This window comes from Lissotriton vulgaris, chromosome 8 (assembly GCF_964263255.1).
Source record: "Lissotriton vulgaris chromosome 8, aLisVul1.2, whole genome shotgun sequence".
Classification (NCBI taxonomy): domain Eukaryota; kingdom Metazoa; phylum Chordata; class Amphibia; order Caudata; family Salamandridae; genus Lissotriton; species Lissotriton vulgaris.
Genome location: NC_141696.1, coordinates 852,920,001 through 852,945,990, shown reverse-complemented (window position 1 = coordinate 852,945,990; position 25,990 = coordinate 852,920,001). Strand labels below are relative to the sequence as shown.

The 25,990-nt window shown below is 43.8% G+C and overlaps 1 protein-coding gene across 1 annotated transcript in view; it reads right to left on the bottom strand.

The window, feature by feature from the left end:
* LOC147698101 (arylsulfatase H-like) overlaps positions 1 to 25,990 on the bottom strand; it is a 433,996-nt gene that overhangs the window by 149,161 nt on the left and 258,845 nt on the right. Inside the window, exons 5-6 of the mRNA XM_086934776.1 lie at positions 10,823 to 11,246; positions 1,584 to 1,720 (exon numbers count right to left, since the gene is read on the bottom strand). Of these exons, the coding sequence (XP_086790902.1) occupies positions 1,584 to 1,720; positions 10,823 to 11,246 (561 nt within the window). The remainder of the gene's footprint in view (positions 1 to 1,583; positions 1,721 to 10,822; positions 11,247 to 25,990) is intronic.

The window sequence follows — 25,990 nt, the reverse complement described above, 5'->3', positions numbered from 1 at the left end:
GAGGCATTTACAATTTTGGTCGATAGGGGGAGTATACTGACTGTGATCTCTTTGAATAAGAGGAGAAGTAGTGGGTCAGCGAAGTGATTAGATGGGTTTAAAGAAGAAAGAATGTTGTACATGTCATGTTCGCTGATTGGGGAGAAGGTGTTCCAAGAGGCATTGTTTTTGGAGGGGTGCCAGGATTGTTCTTTACCTTCCCCACACTGGCAGGTGTATGAGAAACTGAATAGGGAAGCCGGTAGCAGTTCCTTTGCTAGTTGTAGTTTGTTTTCCATCTTTGCATTTTTTTCCTTGAAGAAAGTAGCCAGTTCTTCGCAATTTGGAAGGGTGCTGAATCCGGAGTCTAACGGGTTTGATGTATTGCATGATTGCTGCTTGACTATTTCAAATACTTTTTGGGGCTAATTTCTGGCTTGTTCAAGCTGTGCTCTAAAAAAATTGCTTTCACTTGTCTTATTCTTCTGTTGAATGTGTTCCTCAGTGTTTTAGAAGTTCCAAGGATGGGGAAGATCTCCAAGCTCTTTCTGCTATTCTTAGATAACGTCTTTTGGTGTTTGAGTTGTCGTTGAACCAAGGCTTTGAGTTTTTATTGGATATATTTTTTTGTTGAGGGGGAGCGAAAGAGTCCGTAATTTCCAATATGGAAGTATTGTAGAAGTCTGTGAGGTCATTGACATCATCCATGTTGGTCTGTGGAATGAAGGTATTATTGCAAAGGGTAGTTAGTTAATTGTGGTTTATGTTATGATGATTTTTTTTCCAATGTCTTATTTTCTTCGGTTGGACTTTCTTTGATTTCGCCTTAAATTGATGAGGAAGGTGATGCAATATTGGTCTGTCCAGTCACAGGAACTAATGGACTTCAAGCAAATGGTGTTTGTCTTTGAGATTATAAGGTCCAGAGTCTCACCCTTATTGTAAGGTGGTCTGTTACAAATTTGGGACAAATCATGGTTTAATAGGATTGAATTCAGGCTATTCAATGAGTGGTTGTTTAGATCATTCCAGTGTAGATTTAAGTCTTCCAGGAAGACTCGGGGCCTTTGAAGATTATCATTCATTGTGATGATTTCCATGATTTGTTCAATGAATAAAGAGTTTTCGCCCAGAGGGTGATAGAAGGTGTGTATATTACAAATGGATTTTTTGTTGCAAGAGATATTAATGCTAAGATATTTGTCTGCACTTAGAGCTATTGTTTCAGATCATAAACCAACTAATGACAAAGACAATCAATCTTGCATTAACAATGTTTGTTCACTATTTTTATTAGCATTGCAAATGTTTATAACATTGAGGGCAAACATTGGCAAAACTAGTTGATATGTGAGGCATCCTTGGAATGGTATTTTGTACTCTTCTGAGCAAGACGCCACATTGTGTCTAGATGCAATGTGACATGACAAAATGACCTAGGGTGGTACAAAGACAAGAATATGGAGTAAAGCCAACGAACCAGGAGCAGAAAAATTAAATAGACAAGACTGCCATCCAATCTTTGTAAGAGTAGACACAAAGCCTACTCTATATTGCTTGCAATGCTGTCAGTGACAGACTGTTAAAGAGAGAGCAAAACTTACCAAGCATCCAATCCATTTCCTCCACATTGTCTCCATAAAGTCCATGTTTACTTGTTCCAATAAATGTCTCAGTGGTAACAAGCGGGGTGTGGACATGAAGAAATGAGACAAAGAGCAGAAAAGGGCCTTTCTGATTCCTAAGAAATAAATATGTATTTACTGTTATCACTGGAAATTTTTATTCGTGTACAACCCGTAAGTAAGCTTTTCTCCAATTAAAAGCTCATAGGTAAACTAAAATAAAACATTTCTAGCAGTTCAATAATTTACTGATTGCCTGTTTGCAGTGCACACTAGCATGGTCAGAATTAGGGTTGAAATGCTACTTTGTTCCTGTGGAATGGAATATTTAGATCACAGTGTTATATCACTCTGGTCCACCGGACATCAGAAATTATAATGGTAGACGACTACTCAAGGATTCAATGTCAGAACACTCACATGTTGATCCCTAAAAAGTTTTTCACCCAGGAGTAGAAGATCATATCTTCTTGTCTTATTCCGATGACAAATCCAGAGGTGAATACTTTCTGACTCACACTAGGATCCTCCCCAGAATTTCCAGCTGTACAATTGGGATTAGTTGTGCATTGAATCATGCCCTTATACCCCTGCAAATAGGCCTATGACTTCTGGCCTCAAAGGACAGAACTTGAAGAACGTATACTGTACAATATACCCTGGCACAGGAAAAAATAAATTGGTAAGCTACTTCAAAGACTGTTTAGACTTGAATATAGATTCACTAGGAAGGTCTTGATTTACTAGGAAGGTCTTGATAAAGAAGTACTGGGATGTTCAAATGAACAAATTGTATCTCAAACCCAGGGCTGGTTCCAGGCTATCTATATTCCTAGATGTGAAATGTACATATATGTTGGAGTCTGTGCTTGACGTTATTTATCCAACCTGGCCAGGAAACTTTATTTACAATTTCGGCATGGCTGTCTCCCGCTCAACGCATACACCAATCAGTGGGTACCCGGGCGGGACCTGGGCTGCCCTGTTTGTCCAGCCAAGGAAGAGACTGACTTGCGTGTGCTCTTTCTTTGCCGAGGATAAGGCAAATTACGTCAGAAAGAACCCATTAAACTGTGTAAGACCTTGGGCTCTGGCACTGCAAGGAAGTCTACAGACTTTTAAAAACGAATACGGACTTGCACATTGTATTTGTGGATTCCAGGTTTTTGTGTCGTATGTGGTGGGCAAGGACAATTTTTTTTAAAATGGAATGATTTTTAAACTATTTATTGTTACGTCTGTAAATAATGAAATTTTTGCGTTTTGACGTTTTTAATTATCTCGAAAAATGTTTTATTCTTACTGCTTCTTTTATGGCTTATGCCGAAATAAAGAATATTTGACTGACTGACTGAATATAGATTCTAGTTTATGCTTGCAAACTCAAGGGTGGCTGGGAAATCTTATATATGGGGCTGAGTATTGAGAGATGCTGCTGTAGCATTAAAAAGATGTAATAAGAGGAACTCCTCCCTGGAATTAGAAATCTCTACCTTCATTCCACCCCTATGACTGCTAACCTGAAAATACAAAGTGCCTCATTTAATTGTTTGAAGGCGGCCCACCTGACAAATTTAAAAATGACCATCAAGCAGGTGGTCATTTGTAAAGCATTGGCAGGAACCATCGTCATGGCAGTTCCTGTCATCGCTATTTTGCAGTTTGGTACAGGTCTCCTTCAACATTATGGGCCAATAAACAAAACTATTTTCTTTTTGATTATCAAAAAGAAAAACCTGATGCAGGATTTTCTTTTTGAAAATACAAAAAAAATAATGCCTTCCTTGACATGGGAGACAACTTCCATAGTGAGGAAGGCATTTAGTGTTTTTTTACTGTCCTTTACCGCTAGGGTTTGCCTGGCGGTGACGGGCAGCAAAAAACAGTTATATGTCTGCCTATCCCAATTGGGTGGGCGTACAATAGTCAATTCTCTGAGGGCCTTTACTTTGAATAGCCATTAGAGAAGATTGACCACGGCGGTGATGGAGTAGTCACCACCATGGCCAAACAATGGTCTGCCGGCATTTGAATTGGGTGGACGGACCACTATGTTGATGAGCAGAGAACAACATTGCCATTTCGATAGAGTACCTTTTACTCCAACATATGAAAAATGTATAAACTAAATACTGTGTTTGCACAAAAGGCCAGAAACGCCCTTCATCGTATAAAAGGGAGGCATTCTGAGCAAGGGGAAGAAGCCACTTGGCTCCTCGTATTACAAGTGAAATAGAGGGATGCTAAATCGACAATACTGGCAACCTATGATAAATGTAACACCCTACATACCTGCCCATGAGAAATCACCAGAGAATTTGCTGCTTTTTATGCCATACTGGAGTCATTTGAAGACCCAACGAACAACTTTGCTGAATTATTCTTTATGAATATCATCTTGATTCTGTAACTCCCGTTAGACATTTGTGTGGAACTATACTCTGATATTTCAGATTAAGAAATACATTGCAGATACTATTAAAATGATGCCAACTGAAAGGTTGGCTTCCAATCAGAGAACTATAAAATTACTCATCAAATATTCAGCCCCTCTCCTGGGGAAGATGTGATTAGAATCCATGCACTCTTACTGCCTGCAAACGAAGAACAGCAAAGCCTATATCTCTCTGATTGCCAAACCAGGGAAGGACCTTACATTGTTGAAATTATAGACTGATCTCTTTGATCAACAATGATGTTAAAATTGTAGCTGAGATGTTGGCTAACAGGGTTAAGACGTCATTTCGCTTTCCGTGCACAATAACCAAGTAGGTTTCATTCCCGGCTTTTCCTTCTACACCATAAGCAAACTCTAATTGATTTCCTGTGGAGTACCCACTGCGTTGGAGATGAGTAGGTGGCCCTCTCCCTGGATGCAGATAAGGCATTTATTTTAGTGGAGTGAATACCTCTTTCGCACAATGGCCAAGTTGAGCTTGGCTCAAAGTTTGACACAATAATGCAATGTCTGTACTGTAGTCCCACTACAGGGGTTAAGTGTAATGGCTTCCTATCAGCCCACATTGTTATTAGCCATGGCACCAGGCAGATATGCTCTCTGCTAGATTTTACTCTTTCTTTTTAGCTCTGGAACTCCTGGCAAATGTAGTATGTTGCTCAAAAGAAAGGAATCAGCACTCCAGCCAACAGTGTCAAATCAATGTTATATGGCAATGACATCCTCATTGTAGTATCCTGCTGAACACATTCTAATGTTCAGCCCTGTGCTGTATCCATACTTTACACCCATGCATAACAGGCGTCACCGGTCAGGTGACCCTGGTAATAAAAGGGGCCAAGCGCATGTGCCCATGGCCAGTTCAAGTACTATACCCACTGTGTCTGTGTCCATTATTCCTCAGCATGAGGGCCTAGCACTCACTACTTTACACTGGCAACAAGCGGGTCAATCCCCATGTGTATGCTGTTGGCGGCTGTGTGCTTGGTCAGGGGGGAACTGCAACCAGATCGTAAGGCATCCCGCATCTGCTGCCAATACGAAGGCAACCCAGCCTGGACAGGACATGTCAGTTGCCACCCAGAACCCCTCAACCCCAGAAGAGGGTGAACAGACCTTTTTCCATTCCACAAGGAAAGAGAAAGCTATAAGGGCCGCCACATGCCTCCTGAGTGAAGCTGCGAGGAGAGCAGCAGGGGACAGCTAACAGCAGCGCTGCCTGTAGGATGCCTATGGAAAACACGTTATCAGGATATGCCAGCGCCCAGGGAATGCTATGTCCCATGTCAAACAGTGCAATCGTAGTGGCTCCAGTCTGCCGCCACCTGTCCCAACTGGAGTAGTGAAGAGCAGCACAACACAGACCATGTAGCGCTGCCCACATGCTTATGTGACTGGGGTGGCTTGTCGGCACAGGAAGGTGAATTAGGCAGAAAGACCAGGACTTACAGAGCTCCTTGCAACCCATCAGGTTACAGTGCTGAAGGAGACATGCCCCTGCGACCTCGCCTCTGACGGCGAATGTGCTGCGTCCAACCCCCCTGCGGGGCAAGGAAGAAGCAAGCCGATCTGACTAGCTCCAATATAACTTATGACACGAAGCCGCAGCAACAGAGGAGGAAGCCCGCAAATGTAGCTGCAGTGTCCAGGAGAAGAGTTGCAGCCAGCATGACAAGGATTCCTTCCTGAAAGCACCACCACACCTGCACCCCAATGCCGCACCATCAGTAAAGGCTGCCGCATGAGGTATTAACACAAAACCAAGCATTATTACACCGCAGGAGTGGTGAGTACGAGGTGGTCCGACAGAGCTAAGTGTATAATCAAGTCAAGCCACCTCATTAGAAATAGCCTGTGTGTGCCCCACTTGAAACTATGCATGTCAAAGAGGCCAGAGGCGCCATCTTTCATGGCCTGCACAGTTGGAAGTCTGCAGTGGCCTCCTGAGGTGGCCACATCACCACATGGCGACATTTGGCAGTACCACATCAAAGTTAGCTGCCATGTTGACTGGGAAATAGTTAAAGACACACATCACCTTTTCCAGGGATCAAAACAAGGAACTTCTCTCCACCCCCTGCGTTAGAAGTGGTCCAAACCTGCTGTCACACCTGCAAGTTCATCACCGTGAAAAGGAGCGATGCAGTCCTGCAGCGAGTCCACCTCAGTGCCTCCACACAGCAGGTGGGCATGAGCTTCTACAATCCACCTGCAACCACTGCCAGGAGCACCACTGCAGGCCTGTGCTCACCTCTCCGAATCTCGTGACCGGGATCGGACAGCCTGCCGCAACAGAGGGACAGAGGAGAGGAGAGGCTGCAGCGCCACCACATGGTCACCTACAGCACCACCTCAGAAGATTGTCACAAGAGCATGCGGTTTCACTCTAGGCCACCAGAGGACTGAATCGGTCCCTCTATTATACTGGTGTGTCAGCCGAGACTAGGCTCAAACCCCCCCCAAATCTCCCATCCCCTGGGAGTAACATTTTGAGTTCCACAGCACCAGGGCGGTGCAAACCTGGAAAACAAATGCATAGATAAGTGAGAGAGCCTCTACCCCAAATGACTGTTGCTAGAAGGAAGGACTGGTAGAGCCCCTTGTGGTGGCCTGCTGTCTCTGCAGCGGAATGAGGTGTGCTTTATGACACACCAGCCATACGTTGCATACATCCAGTGAAGGATGAGACAATCCGGCAGGACAGCCTGCAAGGGAGGTTACTAGGAGACTAAGAGTCAAAGAACCAAGAGGAAAGAGGGCCTGCCGTACCCTGTGCCCAAGGATCAACAGCCAGAGACTGGCCAACAGAGTGCCACCTCCCCCCCCCTGTTCTCTGCTTGTTGCTTTGTCGGTTAGAAGGACCAGGAACCCCCACAGAGCAACGTAATGCCAAGGAAACGACAGTCATGTTCAGTGAAATCAAAAGTCCTTATTCCTCAGTAGGATGGTGGGGACAGACGGGCAGTAAGCAAAGAGCAGCACTAGGGAAAGGAACAGCACTCAGGATTAAGAGCTGCCAATAGCTGAGCTAAACCCAAGCAGCAAAGCTAAAGGCAGCCAGCCCATGAAGTGCATAAGGAGAATGTGCGCTGTGTGCGCGCAACCCCCAGTGGCAGTTGACGTCACCACAAGCAAGGAAACTGCATCACACACTCCTGGTAGTGAACCACCACCACTGCAAGAAAGAAGAGCAAGCACGCCAAGTGCCAGAAAAGAGCACCCTGAAGTAGGACCGAGATCACAGAGTCCAAAAGGTGTGATGCAAGCACCCAGAAGCCTGATAACATGGGCAGGCAAGCAGGAGAGAGAGACCTCTCCACAAAGGAGAAGCAATGCTGAAGGCAGCATGGAGAGCATCCACATCTCCACTGAACCAGGGATGTGTCCTCCCTCACACTGCCTCAAAACGGAGTTGTCAGTCGCCCATGAAAGGCAAGAGAAGAGCTGCCAACCCAACATGTGTATTGAACACATGCAAAACATGGCCGGATGCCACATTGCACTGCAATCAAGAAGGAGCACGTCACATAAAGAGAGTGACCCTGCCTACCGTGCCTAAACTGAGGCAGGAGCAAGTGCCATCACGGTGCAGGCTTGAGGCGCAAGCACAATCCCCTCAAAAGAGGCATGAGGTCCACGAGGAGTAGAAGCAAGTCTTACTGACAGTACAGACCTGCAACAGGTCCGTAACAAAGGAAAGACACAGTCCTAAGAAACGGAAGAACCAGTGAGAAGCCCACGTGGAGCCAACATGCAACATGTGGCAGGACGCCACATCAGAGTGAGAAATCTGGCCGGAATGGAAGGAAAGTGTGACAGGACACCACATTGCAAAGGAGTAGAAGATAGTGGCATGATGCCGCAGGGTGTACAATCACCACAGGTGCGTAAGAGAAAAGGGAGACGAGTGATAAGAAAGAGGATTCATGCCAGCACTGGAGAAGGTGTTCATCAACACAAGACAGCCACCAGGGTGCAGAGACGTCACTGGAGACAGCTTTGCGGAAGGACCAGCCGTAAGCCGCCAGCAGGCACGATCTGCATCCAGGCCCCACGATTCACTGTGCGACCGTCCAGTCACCTGCCACCAGCGGTTTGCCATCGATGACATCACGACTAGCAAGTACACCTACCAAAAAGTAACCGGAAGTGGCCACACAGTCCCTCCAGTTCTTCTCACTCCATGATATCACCTCAAGCAAGATATCGCCACCTGTCACCCAAATGTAAGAAAGTTATCATACTCATTACCCAGTTGCATCACCAGAAACACCTAAGGAGCATCGCACCCCCAGAATTAATCCAAACGCTAGAAACATCAGGAGTCCAACAAGATATTCCTGGCACAGTGAGACGCAAGCCACCCAGAAACCTTCTGTGTACCCCCCGTGAACCTGAGGTCTGCCGAAGAGAGCATACTCGACCATTAGACTATCCACCCTTGGGGTTGCACGAGGCTTGGCCATGGCCCTGTTGGGAGTTCTGCAGCGACCCCTCAGTACTGACTATGAGAGGTCCTGCACAGCCCACACAGCCATGTTGCAATCCAGGGACAGGAGCCTCCAGGGAATTCTAGTTAGGGGGAAATCCCAACAAGACAAATAAGTCGGCAGCAACTCCGGGAAGCATGGATTTCGCAGGTGGAGACTGGTCACCCAAACACTATCTGAGGAAGGCATGTGTACCTGAGTCCTGATGACCAGAGAACACAGACCCTGAGACATCACCCTTTGTGGTTGGCAGAAGGACTTGGTTGTGGTCCTGTTGGCAGTTCCTCAGTGATGCCTCTGTATGGCCTACAAGATACCCCGCACAGTCCACAAGGTCCCATGGCAGCCCGGTGGAAAAGGGCCTCATAACAAAATGTAATACACGTCTTTGCCATACGTCTACCAGAATCTAAAAAACCTCATGTGTTCTTTGTTTTATCTGTCCTTTTTGTCTTTCAGATCAGTTTTGATTAGCAAGATAGAATCTTACTGTGTTACCTTAGGTAGCAAATTACTAATTGACTTATCAATATATATTGATGAATCAGGCATGCTTTAGTGTAGGTAATTATTGTTTAGTCCTGATGAATTGCCAATAGACTCCTTTGGGGCTAAAGTAGACATATACATGTTGACTTCACTCTTTAGAAATTAATTACAACTGCTCTTTACGACCATTGCATCCCACACGAGCAATACTGGTTTTAATTTGGTTAGTGAGCCTCACTAGTAATATTGATCTAAATCCAGCATCACTTAACCAATTGTAATCTCCCTTTTTAGCACACTATTTTCTAAACCCCACACACTGACACTCATCAGACAGCTAGACAAAAAGATACCCGGCAAAGAGCCACTTCGCGGGTGACTGTCAGGCATTGCTGCGCTGGCCCGACAAGGAGCAAGCCCAGATGATGAAGCATGACACCTCTCGGGTGTTTGAGGGCATTTGCTCCTATTGGACCATATTCCTCTGACCTTTCAGACTATCCTTTTGTCTAAGGAACTGCACACTCTTACATTCAAGCCATCACATGAACGCTGGCATAATTTATAAATCAGATTATCAAGTACAAATGTATCAGGATGTGTGAGGCCCCTAGGTAATATATGTATATAAATGCAAACCTTTTTCACTCTTCTATCCCTCGACTATCCTTTTCAATCCAAATAACTGACAAACGTATCCACCACTCAAATTTCTTTTGTTTTTCACTATACTAATTCTCCACTAATCCTTTATGGGTTCTGGAGTAGCTTGCTACTCGCTGAAAAAGCGCTTTAATGCCTAGTTAGAGGTAGTAAGTGCTTTATAAATGCATACCGTTTTCCCTCTTATATCTCTCTGCTACCCTTCTCAATCCAAAAAACGGACTAAGATATCCACCACTCAAATTTCTTTCATTGTTCACTATACTAATTTACACTAATCCTTTATGGGTAATGTAGTAGCTTGTACTTGCCTAAAAAGCGCTTCAACACCTCGTCAGGGTAGTATGCACTATATAAATGCAATTACAATACAATACAATGTTCAGGAGCCTTGAAACCTGTCACTGGAAGGCACTTTTCTTTCTGGTTAACTGCAATATTAAATTTTACATTTATACCAAATGCATTTGATATAGCTTTCTTCTTTAATGGGGACCTTATCCCAGTCACCTTTACTACCTCCACGAAGAGATGATGGAACTTTGCATTGCACTGTATGATGGAGTACATATAAATGCAATCGGCCTTTATTCTGCCAGATTTTAATATGTCTATTAGAAGCCCAGGTTAGATGTCCTGTGCGTCTAACCTGGGCTTCGATTGGAATTCTATAACGCATATTACCAAGCCCATTATCGCCGTTTTAACGGCAGTTTCCTACGGCTAAAACAGCGATAATTTTATCGAGGTTCTTGCTAATATGCCCCCCAGTTCTTTGATTGATTTATTAACACAGTCACTAACTTCTGCAAAAAGAAATGGCATAATATGACACTTGTGTATTATGTAGCATTGTACTAAATAACGCCACGGTACATTAAGCACCACCAGAAAAATTAAGCCAGCCCCTTCTCGGGATTTGGATTGGAGTTTTCGTTAAAATTTAACGTAGCCTAATATTTTAGACTAATTTCACATTAAAACAAATTCCACAAGTCCTAACTGTGAACACCAGAATGTAAATTTCCGCTCCTGATTTGGTTATCTGTAAACCCCAGACCTTCACCTTTTAATGTACTAACCTGCTAAAGATACAGTGTTACAATAACATTCCTTACCTTTCAATGAAGGAAGTTGCTTCCTTCACCATATGCAAAGCTGTTCTCTCTACATTTATTGGCTGTTCAATGATTTCATGGTTCCTCATCAGAAGGCAGTTCCAGTATCGAATGAATCCATAAGAAGAGTACCAGAAGACGAAGAAGAGGAGTCCACCAAAGGAAAGGCAGGTGATCACTTTCCAGGGAACCCGGATCAGACCAATAAGCTTTCCAATTGCAAGTGTGAGGACAGCAAGGAAAATTAACTGTGTATAGTAAGCATATTTAGCTCGAAAGACTACTCCGTGCTCAAAAGGCTTTCCTTCTTGGCATTCACTAGTAAGGGTAAAAGGCATGCCATAAAAATATTCAAAACCATGGCTCAATGGATGATGGCAATGGTCCTTTCGGGATTCACAGTTCATGCCAAGGTGCCATTTTCCTGCAATGAATAAATATATACCATCATCATCATTAACTTTATTCGGTCGTTCGACCATAAAGTGTGAGTGCTTGCAATACATTGATCCAACATTACACATAAGATAAGACATCATTAAACAGTACACATAGATTAAAAGGATATTAAATCACTGCTGATGTAATAAAACATATTCTAAAAGGATCAAATCTAATAGCATTTTAAAACATGTGCCACATTTAAAAAAGAGACCCATAGATTATCAAAATTTGATCGAATTACAGATTGTATAAATACATGGGTATTACAAAGCATAGCATAACTCTTATATGGTAATTACAGAAAGCAGAAAATCGCTTCTTACCTGCAAACCTTCGAATAATCCACATTTTACCAAAAAACTTTGGAACACCACATGCTACAAAAGGCCAACAATCTGATTTGAGGATGCGTAACGTTTCCTGTTGACAACGGGTTCCTAGTAACCTACAAACTGGGGATAGCCACTGACGTCTTGGATAATTGTAAAGAGGACAAGCAAAAAAGATGTGGCCAATTATTTCAATCATTGCGCCGCAGCCCAGGCAATGCTGTGTACTAGACGAGGGCTGACACCAAGCAGCTATGATGGAATTCACTGGGAGACATCCTAATCGGAACTCAATATAAAGTTTTCTATCCTGCAGGATGGTGATAAAATCCAGGTAGTAAATAAATACATAAATAAATACATAAATAAATATGTAGTTATGGGATGGCCTAAAGGTATGCCTAAGGTATGCCTAGACAAACAATTTTATGTGTCGAAAAAAACCATTAGGCAATTTTGCAAGTTGTATGAAACAATATATTTTGGTTGTTATTAAAAAACAAGTTACTTACCTTTAGTAACAATTTTTCTGATGACTACTGTATTTATGACCTGATATGGACGCGCTCCAACATTCAGGGTATGATTGCTACTCTTACCTGATTTAAAATCGAGGATTTTATACTTTTTAACTTTATAAATTTGTTGGCTTAGCGGCATTTTATTACCAGGACACTTATTAGGGTTTGACTTTCCCTCTCCTCGGTCCACCGCGAGCTCTGCTCGTTTGCTGTGGAGGGAGATTCTTACTATACCTCTTCTCTCTTAATTAAAATACCACTTCCGGCAGGAGGGTGAGCGGTCTAGTTTTCTACCGCTATCACCCTTTAAATCCATGTGCTGGACGACGCGTAGCGGACGCGCTCCAACATACGGGGTATGATTGCTACTCTTACCAGATTTAAAATCGAGGATTTTATACTTTTTAACTTTATAAATTTGTTGGCTTAGCGGCATTTTATTACCAGGACACTTATTAGGGTTTGACTTTCCCTCTCCTCGGTCCACCGCGAGCTCTGCTCGTTTGCTGTGGAGGGAGATTCTTACTATACCTCTTCTCTCTTAATTAAAATACCACTTCCGGCAGGAGGGTGAGCGGTCTAGTTTTCTACCGCTATCACCCTTTAAATCCATGTGCTGGACGACGCGTAGCGGACGCGCTCCAACATACGAGGTATGATTGCTACTCTTACCAGATTTAAAATCGAGGATTTTATACTTTTTAACTTTATAAATGTGTTGACTTAGCGGCATTTTATTACCAGGACACTTATTAGGGTTTGACTTTCCCTCTCCCCGGTCCACTGCGAGCTCTGCTCATTTGCTGTGGAGGGAAATTCTTACTATACCTTTTCTCTCTTAATTAAAATGGGTGAGCGGTCTAGTTTTCTACCGCTCTCACCCTTTAAATCCATGTGCTGGACGCTGCGCAGCGGATGCGTGCAGCGGGCGTGCCAGCGGCGCGCCAACGGCAAGCCAGTCTGCGCCCGTCCGCGCCAGGATGCCGCCAGATGCTAGACCCCCTGTCTGTTTCCCTATGGATAGTGCTCTAAACCTTAAACAGCGCCTTACTTACTCTGGACAGGAGTTATTAAACATTGGAAAGTGTTTAGCCAAGGTTAAAGGGGTAAATAACTTCCATATATGCACTAATCAGTTCCCTATATATATGGAGAGTCCCCTCGCTTGCTTGCATTGTGAGTATGAGACCCTACCAGCTTTCCAGGAGTCAGTGTCATTTAACACTATTGACACTGATAAATCCCTTGGAATACAAGCAGGCACTGTTTTCAGGCTAATGTACGCTCCCTTCCTAAACATGCAGTTGATATCTGGGACCTTTTTGCCTCCTCCTCCCCGGATGTCGGGTTTTCAACAGAGACCTGGATTAAACCATCCTCTACCCCTGATATTGCAATTGCAGTTCAGGACAGCTAACACATATTAAAACTGGATAGGCCAATTTAAGTAGGTGGCGGAGTCGCTATCATTTATAAAGATCCTATAAAAGCCACTCTTTTGGACAGTCTTTGTACTGATAAAATTGAAATCATGGTTTTTCAGACTCGACTTTCACTCTCAGTTGAGTTGGAATGGCACGCTTGTTTATCGTCCCCCTGGACCTATCTCCGATTTCATTCTACATCTACTAGATATACTGGCTCCCCATGTCATATCATCTGACACATTTGTTCTGCTGGGTGATTTCAATGTACACATTGATAACCAGGAAGATTTAGATGCTGGCACTTTCTCCAAGAAAATGTTAGCTCTAAACCTCACGATAAGGAATGACGTCCCCACAAATATTGCAGGGCATATTTTAGATCAGGTTCTTTCCAACTCGCCCGACTTAACTTATATTTCCACAGTTCCGCTGATATGGTCAGACCATTCTGCGATCTCCGTTGATCTTTTAAACTCTAGGAAACAGACAGTAAAGAAGGCTCCGGCTAATAGGTCTTTTAGACACTGGCACAAACTATCTCCAAAAAAATGTGGTTTACTGCTCACTAGGAATGAGCCTGAATTTTGGTTTGGCACAGTGGATAGCCATTATGTGTCTTTTCACAATAGGGTGGAAACTACCTTGGATGTACTAATTCAGGAGAAAACATCCAATATTGCTTTAAGCTGAATTCAGACTAAGTGGTATACATCTGATCTTAGGCTGGAGAAGAGTAACAGCAAAAAACTAGAACGTAACTGGCGGCGCACCCTTGATTCTGCAAATAAAAACCTATATAAACTGGCACTGATTAAATATCATACAAATATTAAAGCCGCACGTAAATAGCACATTACTATGCAATTGGAACAATCGGGCAACTCCCCTGAAATGCTTTTTCAGCTTCTCAATACCTTTGTTAACCCTAAAGTCCTTGACACTGAGGAGGTTCCCACCCAACTCCTCTGTGATAAGATTGCAGACCACTTTTATTCAAAAATAGAGGATATATATAATATTATCTTCATTTGACATTAACAAGTGTGACTTGGGCACGGTCCAAACATGGGACTTCTATGGACAGGAAACCCTGAAAGAATTTCCATTGTTGACACCTCAGGATATGGAACACCTTTTAAAATCTGCAAAATCTGTCTCTCCTACTGATTTAATCCCTGCCACGTTTGCTAGGGAATTAGCCGCTAAATTGGCGGAACCTCTTAGGTCTATTTTTAATCATTCTATCAAAGAAGGTAAACTTCCCAAAGCATGGAAGGCTGCTCAAATTATGCCTATCCGAAAAAACACCAAATTACTCTCGGACTATGGGCCCGATTCACAGAATGAACTTACTACTTTTGGCATTCACAGAATGCAATTACTACTTTTGGTATTCACAGAATGAACTTACTCATTTCGGTATTCACAGAAGTTAGGACTACTAACTTTAGGACTCCTAAATGCCTTCTGTGAATACCGAAAGTCTTAAAATTATGATTTTTCGCAATTTAGTAGTAGTAAAGTTAGTACTCCTAACTTTAGGACTCCTAAATGCCTTCTGTGAATACTGAAAGTCTTAAAATTAGGATTTTTCTCAATTTAGTCATAGTAAAGTTAGGACTCCTAACTTTACTACTACTAAATTGAGAAAAATCCTAATTTTAAGACTTTCGGTATTCACAGAAGGCATTTAGGCATCCTAAAGTTAGTAGTCCTAACTTTACTACTACTAAATTGTGAAAAATCATAATTTTAAGACTTTCGGTATTCACAGAAGGCATTTAGGCGTCTTAAAGTTAGTAGTCCTAACTTTACTACTACTAAATTGAGAAAAATCGTAATTTTAGGACTTTCGGTATTCACGGAAGGCATTTAGGAGTCCTAAAGTTAGGAGTCCTAACTTTACTACTACTAAATTGAGAAAAATCCTAATTTTAAGACTTTCGGTATTCACAGAAGGCATTTAGGAGTCCTAAAGTTAGTAGTCCTAACTTCTGTGAATACCGAAATGAGTAAGTTCATTCTGTGAATACCAAAAGTAGTAAGTGCATTCTGTGAATGCCAAAAGTAGTAAGTTCATTCTGTGAATCGGGCCCAAGATAACTAACTATCGCCCAATCTCCTTGCTGCCTTTATATGGCAAATTACTCAACAAGCATGTTAACGTCCATCTTTCTGCCTATCTGGAGGCCAAAAACTGCCTGGACTATTCCCAGTCCGGTTTCCGCCCTAGATATAATACCAAAATTGCTTTGGTTAAATTGACGGATGATATTCGAATTTTAGCGGATGCAGGTCAGGCAGTAATTCTTTTGCTGCTTGACCTGTCCGCTGCATTCAATACTATCTCTCACCAAATATCGCTGGAAAGATTACGTTTTATAGGTGTCCAGGACACGGCCTTGAACTGGGTGCAAGAATTCCTGACAGATAGGACTCAAACAGTGAACCTGGGCCCTTTTAATTCTAAGACTAGACAGGTTACGAAGGGAGTCCCTCAGGGCTCCTGTCTTAGCCCGTCCTTACTCAATGTGTATGTCACCCTTTTATCAGCTCTCCTTAGGAAAATTGTTTTTTCCCAATTTCCTATGCGGACGACACACAATTGATTTTCACATACAATAAAAATACCCTCAACCGCCACAACATGTTCTTGGAAGGCATGAAAACAATCACTTCCTGGATGAAGACCAATTTCCTGCAATTACAAGCAGGAAAAATGGAAATCATGCTTTTCAGGGAGGCTGTTACTGGGTGGTCTCCTAGTTGGTGGCAAGAAGAACTGGGTACAGCTCCCACTCCAAAGACAGTTGTTAAAAATCTTGGAGTCTTAATAAATAATGACCGTAACCTAGCAAATACTAAAAAATCTTGTTTTTACGCACTGAGCCTGCTTCGTAAGATCTTTCACTTTCTCCCAATCAGTACTCGCAAAACACTAATCCATGCTTTAGTTCTTAGTCGCTTGGATTATGGTAACGCTTTGCTGATTTCTGCTAGGGACTCTGAGTCACAAAGTTTACAGGTAGTGCAAAATACTGCGGCATGTCTGATGACTAGTGCCCCCAGGCGTTCCCCATCTCTTCCTTTCTTACACAACTTACATTGGCTTCCGATTCGGAAGAGAATTCATTTTAAAGTGGGGAGATTCAGGCGCTTTATAAATGCATAAAATAAATAAATAAATTTGACACCTTTAAAAGCGCAGTTCGTGAAAAGTAATGTACTTACTTTTTTGTATGTGGGTGTCTATCCTTTCATAAAGACCTTCTTATGCCTCCCTAGACCGCTCCCTTCTCTTCCCTAAACCCTTCCATCTCAGTAGTCAATATACCCTGTTTCTCAGCCATACCCTGGTGCCTCTTACATTTACTGCTAAGGACCCAATTACGATGCAGGCTGGAACGGCTCCGACCATCAGTCATAGCCCCCAGCCCGCCACGTAATCAGCTGGTTGGATTCCCTTCCAACAAACTAATTTTGATGTTGTAGGTCCGAAGGGGATCCTAATCAGATTTCCAAATGGCTACCGATGGGCTTGGAGAGCCCATCCACCATCGGAAAGCCCTCAGTAATCTTCAGCCTGCTCTTTCTGGCCGAGGGATTATGATGGCAGATTCCCATTGCCTTTTTGTGCCTGCCTGTCCCACACAGAAAGGCATTGGAAATCTGTCTTTGGGGTCCCCCACCAGGGCCCCCATGGGTGCAAGGCTGTGGAATGCCAGCCTAGGGGGCACCTATGGTGCTCCCCTGTTAATCCCTGCACCCCGTAACAAGCACCTTGAGGTGCCTGCCAAGGGGTGCAGGGATGAACTGCACCTCTGCCACTTGCAAAAAGAGCATGCATTCTGATTGGAATGCATGCTCCCATTGTAAAGTATAGGATTGCGACTGAACAGGGTTTGGTCACATACTACTTGCTGGGCTGGAACCAACGACAGGAGGTCATTCGGTTTCAGTTCCAGAACGATCTTGGACAGACTCCAGTCCATCTGACATCGTAATCAGGCCCTTAGTAGTAAAATTACATGTGTGAGGATCTCCGCACAGAAAAGATAAGAATTGGAGATTTCCAATTGTAGTTTTGATAATTGCATTTTATAAGTAATTATTACTTGTTAGAAATGGGGGTCTCTAGTTGGCAGAGGTAGGTAACTTTGTCGAAATAGGGACCCTTGCTTCTATTCAGGGCAAGGGGGATGCACTTCTAAAATAACCCCTCCTCACCCCCTTGGTAGCTTAAAATTAGCAAACAGGCTTATCTCAGAGGCAGTGTGCAAAGCATTTGTGAACACATACAGTAATACAGTAAAAACACTAAAGATGGACACCACACCAGTTTAGAAAAAAATAAGTAATCTTTATATAAATCAATACTAGACCAAAAGACAAAAATCCACAATTCAGTTATCAAAATATCCACAAGAATAGGTTGTTCTTTCAATTTAAGCCTCTAGCAACAAATAATTCCACCTAGAGTTATCACAACGTCGTAACAAATAGCAATCATCAAAGTACGGCTCCACCCGTGAGGTGCACGGCATCAGGTGTGGAGTCAAACAGACCCACAAAGAAAAGTACCTTGGAAACGATAAAAACAAAGACATTGCACGGCGTAGGGAAGGTGATGATTTTTTGATGTCGAGCGGCGTTTGGTCCTTATGACCCCAGGGGAGGTGAAGTCTCAGTTCCTCACTGCGGTGCAGGGGAGGTGAGATGTCTGTTCCACACTGTGTCGGGGATGTGACGTCACAGCAGCGGTAATGTGTCTGTTCCTTACGACGGTGCAGTGTTGATGGGTTCGGGAGTCACCTACATCGAGTATCAGCTCCACTTTGATAAAACACTGGCACCAGAGTAGGCATGAGCGGATTTTGCGGATTGGCAATCCGCGAATTTGCGGATTTGCAAACTCGCAATCCGCAAAATCCGCGAATTCCCGCGAATTTGCGGATTTTTTTTTTTTTTTGTGTTCGCCCGTGTTTCTGCCAGTTCGCGAGGGTTTTTACAATTTCGCAATTTGCGAACTTACCTGTCGGGTCGCAAGTTTTGCGAACTTGTTGTTTCTACGTGTCCAACCTGTTTGGGACACTCTTCTTCATCACTGCCACTCTCTGTCACCACTGCCACTCTCTGACTACTCATGCCACCCTCTGGCCCACCCATGCCACCCTCTGTTTCATCACCACAACCTCTGGTTGTCCAGTGTACATTATTTTCGGCAAAGCAAAGCACACCTTCCCTGCCTCAAGTGACCTGAATTAATTTGGGGCTGATTAATGTGTCACAGAATATTTTTTTAGCTGGCACCTGCTTCCTTAGTGCGCCCTGATTAGTGATCTTTTGCACTTGCTAAGTGCTTTAATTGTTGCAAAATTAGTTACAACACCTGCCCTGCCCCAACTGACAATAATGAATTAGGGGCTGATTAATGGATTTTAACTTCCAGCCTGGCTCCTGCTTGTCTCCCTTAGCTGTAATTCAGGACCTTTGTGGCATATGTGTAACTATTCTGAGGTTCAGAGCAGGGTCACATAATAGTTGCAACTGGCAACTGAACTCTGGAGGGGCCCCTCAGGAAGCACTACAGGAAATGGCTACTAATGATGTGCCTGAACTTTTGAACCTGGTAAGTAGTTACTTTCAGTTTTGCTTAGATCATATTTCTGCAATTTCGCACTTATTCGCGGGGCGCGAACTCACGCGAACAGTGCGAGCAGTGCGAGCAAAATCCGCTGCTCGCGGATTTGCGGATTTTTCAGGAAATTCGCAAATCTCGCGGATTGCGGATTTCCCGAAAATCCGCAAAATCCGCGAGCGGAACGGATTTTCCGCCCATGCCTACACCAGAGTCGATGTGGCGCGGCATCAGCAGGCGTCAGGCCTATAGTGCATATCAGGGTGATGTATTGTCCACTTCACGAGCGGTGCCTCTGGCTTCAATTCAGGTTACGGTGTTGCAATTTCCTTCTGTTGCAGCTGAAACAACAGTTCCAGATGCAGAGAGACAGGAGAAATTACGTCTTTGTGTCCCAGAGACTATAAAACAGGAGGCAAACTCAATTTCAAGCCCTTGGAGATCTTCTTCCTCAAGCAGATGACAAAGCAAACAGCAACGTCCTTTTTCTTCTTTCCTTGGCAGCAACTAGTCACTGCAGGCCAACCCCAGACAGCAAACAGCACAGGGGCAGGATTCTTTCTCAGCTTCTCCAGCTCTTCTCCGTGGCAAAAGGTTACTCTTGATTCCCAGAAGTGATCTAGAAATCTGGGGTCTGGGCCACCCTTTTCTTTTATACACACAAATCCTTTGTTCTCTGAAGGCACAGAGTGTCTGTACCCAGTCAAAACTAGCTCTGTCCCCATTGGTGCAGCTTCCTGGCAGGAGGCGGAGCCAGCATTGTTGAAGGCAGACCAGGCCCATTCAGGTGAAAGGAAATCTCCTCCCCCTACTCTAAATGCAGCCCAGATCTATTCAGCCCAGCCCTAACTCATCAGACTTTTGGAGCCACTGCCCATCTCCAGCCCCTGTCACCAAAAAGCCAGACATGCAATACACAACCCTAGCAGAGATACACTGGATGGTTAGGCAAGAAAATACCCACTTTCTAAAAGTGGTATTTTCAAACACAGAATGTAAAAATCACCCTTACTAAAAGATGCATTTTAACATTCTGAGTTCAGGCATATCACACTTTATATTTCTACCTTGTTCCCAGGGGCAGATATGTTTATAAGATGTTATAAACAAACTCCCCATTCTGTCCTATAGGAACAGGTAGCCTTGAAATACTGAAAAACGAAATTGGCGGTATTTGACTATCAGGACATCCCACACACATCTAGGCATGTCCTACCTTTCACATACAATGCACCCTGCCCAAAGGGGTACCTTGGGCCTACCTTAGGGGTGACAAATATGTATAAAGGGGAAGGTTAAGGAACTGGCAAGTGTGGGCACTTGCCAAGTCGACATGGCAGTCCCAGACTGCACACAGGCTCTGCAATGGCAGGCCAGAGTTACATTTATAGGCTGCTTTTGTGGGTGGCACAATCAGTGCTGCAGCCCACTAGCAGCATTTGATTTACAGGCCCTAGGCATACACAGTGCACTATGCTACGATCTGACAAGTAAACCAAATATGCCAATCATGGAATCACTAATCCATAACAACAATTTACAAAGGGAACACTTGCACTTTGGCACTGAACAGCAGTGGCAAAGTGCCCAAAGCATCCAGACCAGCAAAACTGAGTCCAACGCACAGCAAAAAAGACAGGAGGCCAAAGGAAAAAATGAAGGGGAGACCCAGGCCAATGGTTCCAGGTCTAACACGTGTCCATTCCAGCTGAAATGTGGGGAGAACTACCCACCCCCTTGGGAGTTCTCTTCACTATGGCGGGAAAATCTGGACAGACCATCAGCATTGGCGTGCTCTGTACCAGGGCGGTGTTCCACCGTGAAGTCCATCCCCTGAAAGGAAATGGACCACCTCACCGGCTTTGGATTCTCACCCTTCATTGGCATCAACCATCTGAGGGGCCTCATGTCTGTCTGAACCCAGAAGTGAGTCCGAAACAAGTATGGCCTCAGCTTCTTCAGTGCCCAGACCACAGCAAATGCCTCACGCTCATTTGCACTCCACCTCTGTTCCTGTGGAAGTAACCTCCAACCACTATTGAAGGCTACAGTTTGGTCCAGGCACTGTTCATTCAGCTGTGAGAGCACAGCTGCCACACCATGCCCTGAAGCATCTATCTTCACAATAAATTCCCTTGAGAAGTTGGGTGCCTGAAGTACGACCGTCGTGCACATGGCAGATTTCAGGGCATCAAAAGCCTTTTGGGGGCGTCGTTCCAATTCACCTTCTTGGGCTGCTACCTAAAAGTCAACTCTGTCAGGGGGGCAACAATGGTGCCATACTCTTTGACAAATCTCATGTAATACCCTGTGAGTCCTAAAAAGTATCTCACCTCTGTTTGGGTGTTGGGGGATTTCCAAGCCAGAATGGTATCAATCTTGGGCTGTGGGGCGCTACATGGCCACTCCCTACCAGGTGTCTCAAGAATACCACAGAACCCTTCCCAATCTGGCACTTACTCGCCTTGATCGTGAGACCTGCCCTCTGTAAAGCCTTCAACACTTCCAAGAGGTGGTGCAGATGTTCCTCCCAAGTGGCAATAAACACTGCAATGTCATCCAGGTAGGCGGCGCGGAAATCCTCCAGTCCAGCCAACAACTGCTTGACCAATCTCTGAAAGGTGGTAGGGGCATTCTTCAACCCAAAGGGCATCACCCAGAATTGGTAGTGCCCCTCTGGCATTGAGAATGCTAACCTCTCCTTTTCCCCATTAGTTACGGCAATCTGCCAGTACCCAGACATTAAGTCAGACCTGCTGAGGTACTGGGCAGCTCCCAACCGATCGACGAGCTCATCAGATCTGGGGATGGGGTGCGCATGGTCCTGGTGACTGAATTGAGCCCTCAGTAATCCACACAGAACCGGTATTCTGGTGTGGCACGGGCGGCAGCCTTTTGGACCAGGCCCACTTGGCTGGTCCAAGGGCTGTTTGAGGGCTCAATCAGCCCTAGCTCTAACATCTTGGAGTCTCCTCCTTGACTCTGTCAGTCACTCTGTAACTTTTGTGATTTACCAGGGGACTGTCCCTAGTGTCAATATCTTGGACACAAAAAACACAAAAGACCGCTGCACTCCAAATGTACTATATTTTTACTAAGTGTTTCGAAGAACGAAAGTTCGTTTATGGTGATCAGGATGTTGTCCCTGCTGTCCGGGAGGGACAAAGGTTAGACAAGCACAAAAAACCTTGTGGGCACAAGGTGGATAGCCTGAGCACTCCTGTGTGCTGAAAAAAGCAATTGTCTAGTGATTTGTAGATGTGATAAAAAGTTTTATTCACTTTATATCATCTTGTAAAAAGTTCAGTTCAAATCAATTCAAAAGCTCTCCATGTAATAGGATAACATGTTTCACACAGAGGTGTTCGAATAATTCCAAAAGTAAATTCCAATCATGGAGTAATCATTGTAATCCAAATCCCATAGGTAATCAAAATCCCCAATGCATTTCGAGCAGCGAGCTCTTCGTCAGGGGGTTAGGGTCATACTGTAAAAAATGGAAAGGAAGTGGGGTCAGTCAGGAGCCGAGTGTTTCTAAGCAATGATATATGCAAGTCTGAAATTCTCCCAAATTAATGCCAAAGAGTAAAGAAGCCAAGCAAAGATGTCGAGGATCACTGGTGAGTGATACTGGAAAATAGAGTGCCATAGAGTGTTACAAAAACGGGGTGACCAGAAGTTGGGTGCGAGGTGTACAAGATAGAAAGAGGAACATGCGTGATGTCCATCCATAGTGACAGGATAGAAAGAGGTGCATGCGTGATGTCCGTCCGTAGTGTCAGGAAAGAGTGACCAAAATCCGTGCAAAACTCGCAGAGAGCATGGAAGAATCCGAGCGTGCACCCTGTGACGGGCACAAGTGTGTGGCCGAAAAACGGGAGTGCGAGACATGCAGGCTAAGTACTGGTGGGGTAAAGCGCAAAATGTGACTCACCAGGAATATGTGGATCACGAACCAACAGGAGTATACCGGTAGCCGCCATTGGAAAATCCGGAAGTGTAATGAACGCGAGCGGCGCATGCGTATAAAGAAAAATGCGAGTGAAGAAGGAAAACGGACTGTGTGCCGAAGATCGGAGGAAAAAGAAATAGAAAGCAGCATGAGGAAAGAAAGGGAAAAAATGGTGTGTGTGTTATCATGAATCCGCGTGTGTGTAGCATACCACATGTGTATGGGATATTCAGTGTCCTGAAGGAATGTGAATAGAGCAAGGGGGAAAAATAAATAATAATGAATAAAGGGGGAATCAAGGTTGGAAAAAATGGAGGTGATGAAAATATTGGAAAAATCAGAGTGACAACATGCATGATGATTGAGTTTCAAAAAGCACAGTACATTCATTATGCAGCACAGAATAAAGAAGAATTGAATTGATTTGAACTGAACTTTTTACAAGATGATATAAAGTGAATAAAACTTTTTATCACATCTACAAATCACTAGACAATTGCTTTTTTCAGCACACAGGAGTGCTCAGGCTATCCACCTTGTGCCCACAAGGTTTTTTGTGCTTGTCTAACCTTTGTCCCTCCCGGACAGCAGGGACAACATCCTGATCACCCTGAACGAACTTTCGTTCTCCGAAGCACTTAGTAAAAATATAGTACATTTGGAGTGCAGCGGTCTTTTGTGTTTTTTGTATTTTGACCTCCTGTCCACCCGCTTTGCACCCGCTGACTACAATCATGTCTTACACAGACATAGCCAACCTCACCTCTAATAAAGCAGACACTTTCGAAATTTACCACTGAAGACACTGAACGCATTTATACCCTTATTCAGGAACCCGAGTTTGTCACCTCCAGTACAGGATCAGTACAATCTAACATAAGACAACTTCTCTATGCAGCCAAAAGAGAGATCAACCAATGCTTACATGCGAGCACACTGATTCGCTACCATAAAGTTTCGAGAATTCCCAGAGGTTTACGGATACCACTCAAATCTACACTATGTAAGAACAACATCAAATTTACAGAAAGGTGGTATGGAATCTTGAACAAGTGTTCATTCGATCTCATCTTGTTAATTGTAGAAGAATTATCAAAAATGCTTGAAGATCTGTCTACAGAAGTAGCTCAGCTGAAAGATGAATTATCTAACAAACTCACCACAGAAGAATTAAGTCAAACCCTTGAAGACGTAAACACGCAATTGGAGAAATACACAAAAGAGATTAATGAGCGAAAATTGCGCAAGTTTAAAAGGGACACGGTTGACTACAAATTAGGGGAGGTTTACAACTGGGCCGAGATTTACGCAGCCAGAAGACAGCAGAGGTCTCAATTCAATAAATCAACTGAAGGTGATTCAACCTCATCAGATGATTCCTCACGTACACGTCAACCACAACAAGACACACGTCAACCTCCACGTCGAGCTCAAACACAACAAGGAAGCATGCCCCCTGGCCAACCCCCGCAAAGTGATGCATCTACCAGCCAGGCATCAAATCAAAGCACTGGACCGGTGCCTTTTTTAGGGTTAGGCACAGACCCAACCGGAGATCCCGGAGAACGCAATTTACCAGAGCAACAACGTCCTATAGCTCAGTCGACGAGAAGTCACAGAACTTAATATTTAACATCTCGAGTGTCAACATCTCTACCACACAGACCAAGGTTTTACAGAAAGGAATTACGTTTGCTCCTACTTACAGCACCAATGACCTTGAATCTCGAGTGAGTCTTTATAAGTTTATGCGCAAATTACGACTGAGACACTTCTTCTTTAATGTTTGTGACACTACTGTTTTTACTGAAGAAAACACGAGTTTGGATCTACGTCCCAAAAGCACATTCATAGCTCCAGTCAGTCACAAAACATTGGACATATTTGAAGCACTCGTCCAAAAAGACCTTGATAAAATTCATCAAACTCCTACACGCCACAAACAGAATCTCACAAGACAAGAAAAGATTGCATTGAAACAACTATCTACCAACAGTGAAATCAGGATCTGCCCCGCAGACAAGGGCGGTGCCTTGGTAATTATGGACACCCAATTTTATCTTGATAGTGTAAATAACCATCTTGCAGACGCCAACACCTACATGGAAATTTGTTCAGATCCGACTAGAGAATATGCTGCCATCCTCCAGACTCTCGTTGATAAAGCAGTCACATTTGGAACCATCACTACCAAAGATCGCAGTTACCTCATCAAAACTTATAAAAACATTCCATATCTCTATATGATCCCCAAAATTCATAAGGACCCCATTAAACCTCCATTCAGACCGATTGTCAGCACAAGCAATTCTATTCATGAGCCCGTTGGCACCTACATTGACCGTCATCTACAGCCCTCAGTGAGACAAATGGCCAGTTATCTTCAAGACACTACTGATTTCTTATCGAAACTCATGAATATCACTATTGACCCACAAACACCCGTGTTGCTCTGTACCATAGATGTGAATTCTCTATACACATCCATCCCCCACAATCTTGGCATCCAAGCAATAGAAGCTGCATTATTGAAAACTGACAAATCTCCAGAACTACAGGTTTTCCTCATGGAACTCATCGAATTTACTTTGCTGCACAGTTATTTCAGATATCAAAACAAATTCTACATCCAACTATCCGGTCTAGCTATGGGCAACTGTGCTGCCCCATCATATGCAAATTTGTTCATGCAGGACTTCGAAACAGAACACATACTTACAGTTCCTCATTGGCAGAATCATCTCAAAACATACTACCGCTACATCGATGACATTTTCCTAATATGGACTGGTACTGAACAACAATTCACATACCCTATCAACCACCTCAACAGCATCAACGAATGAATTCAATTTAC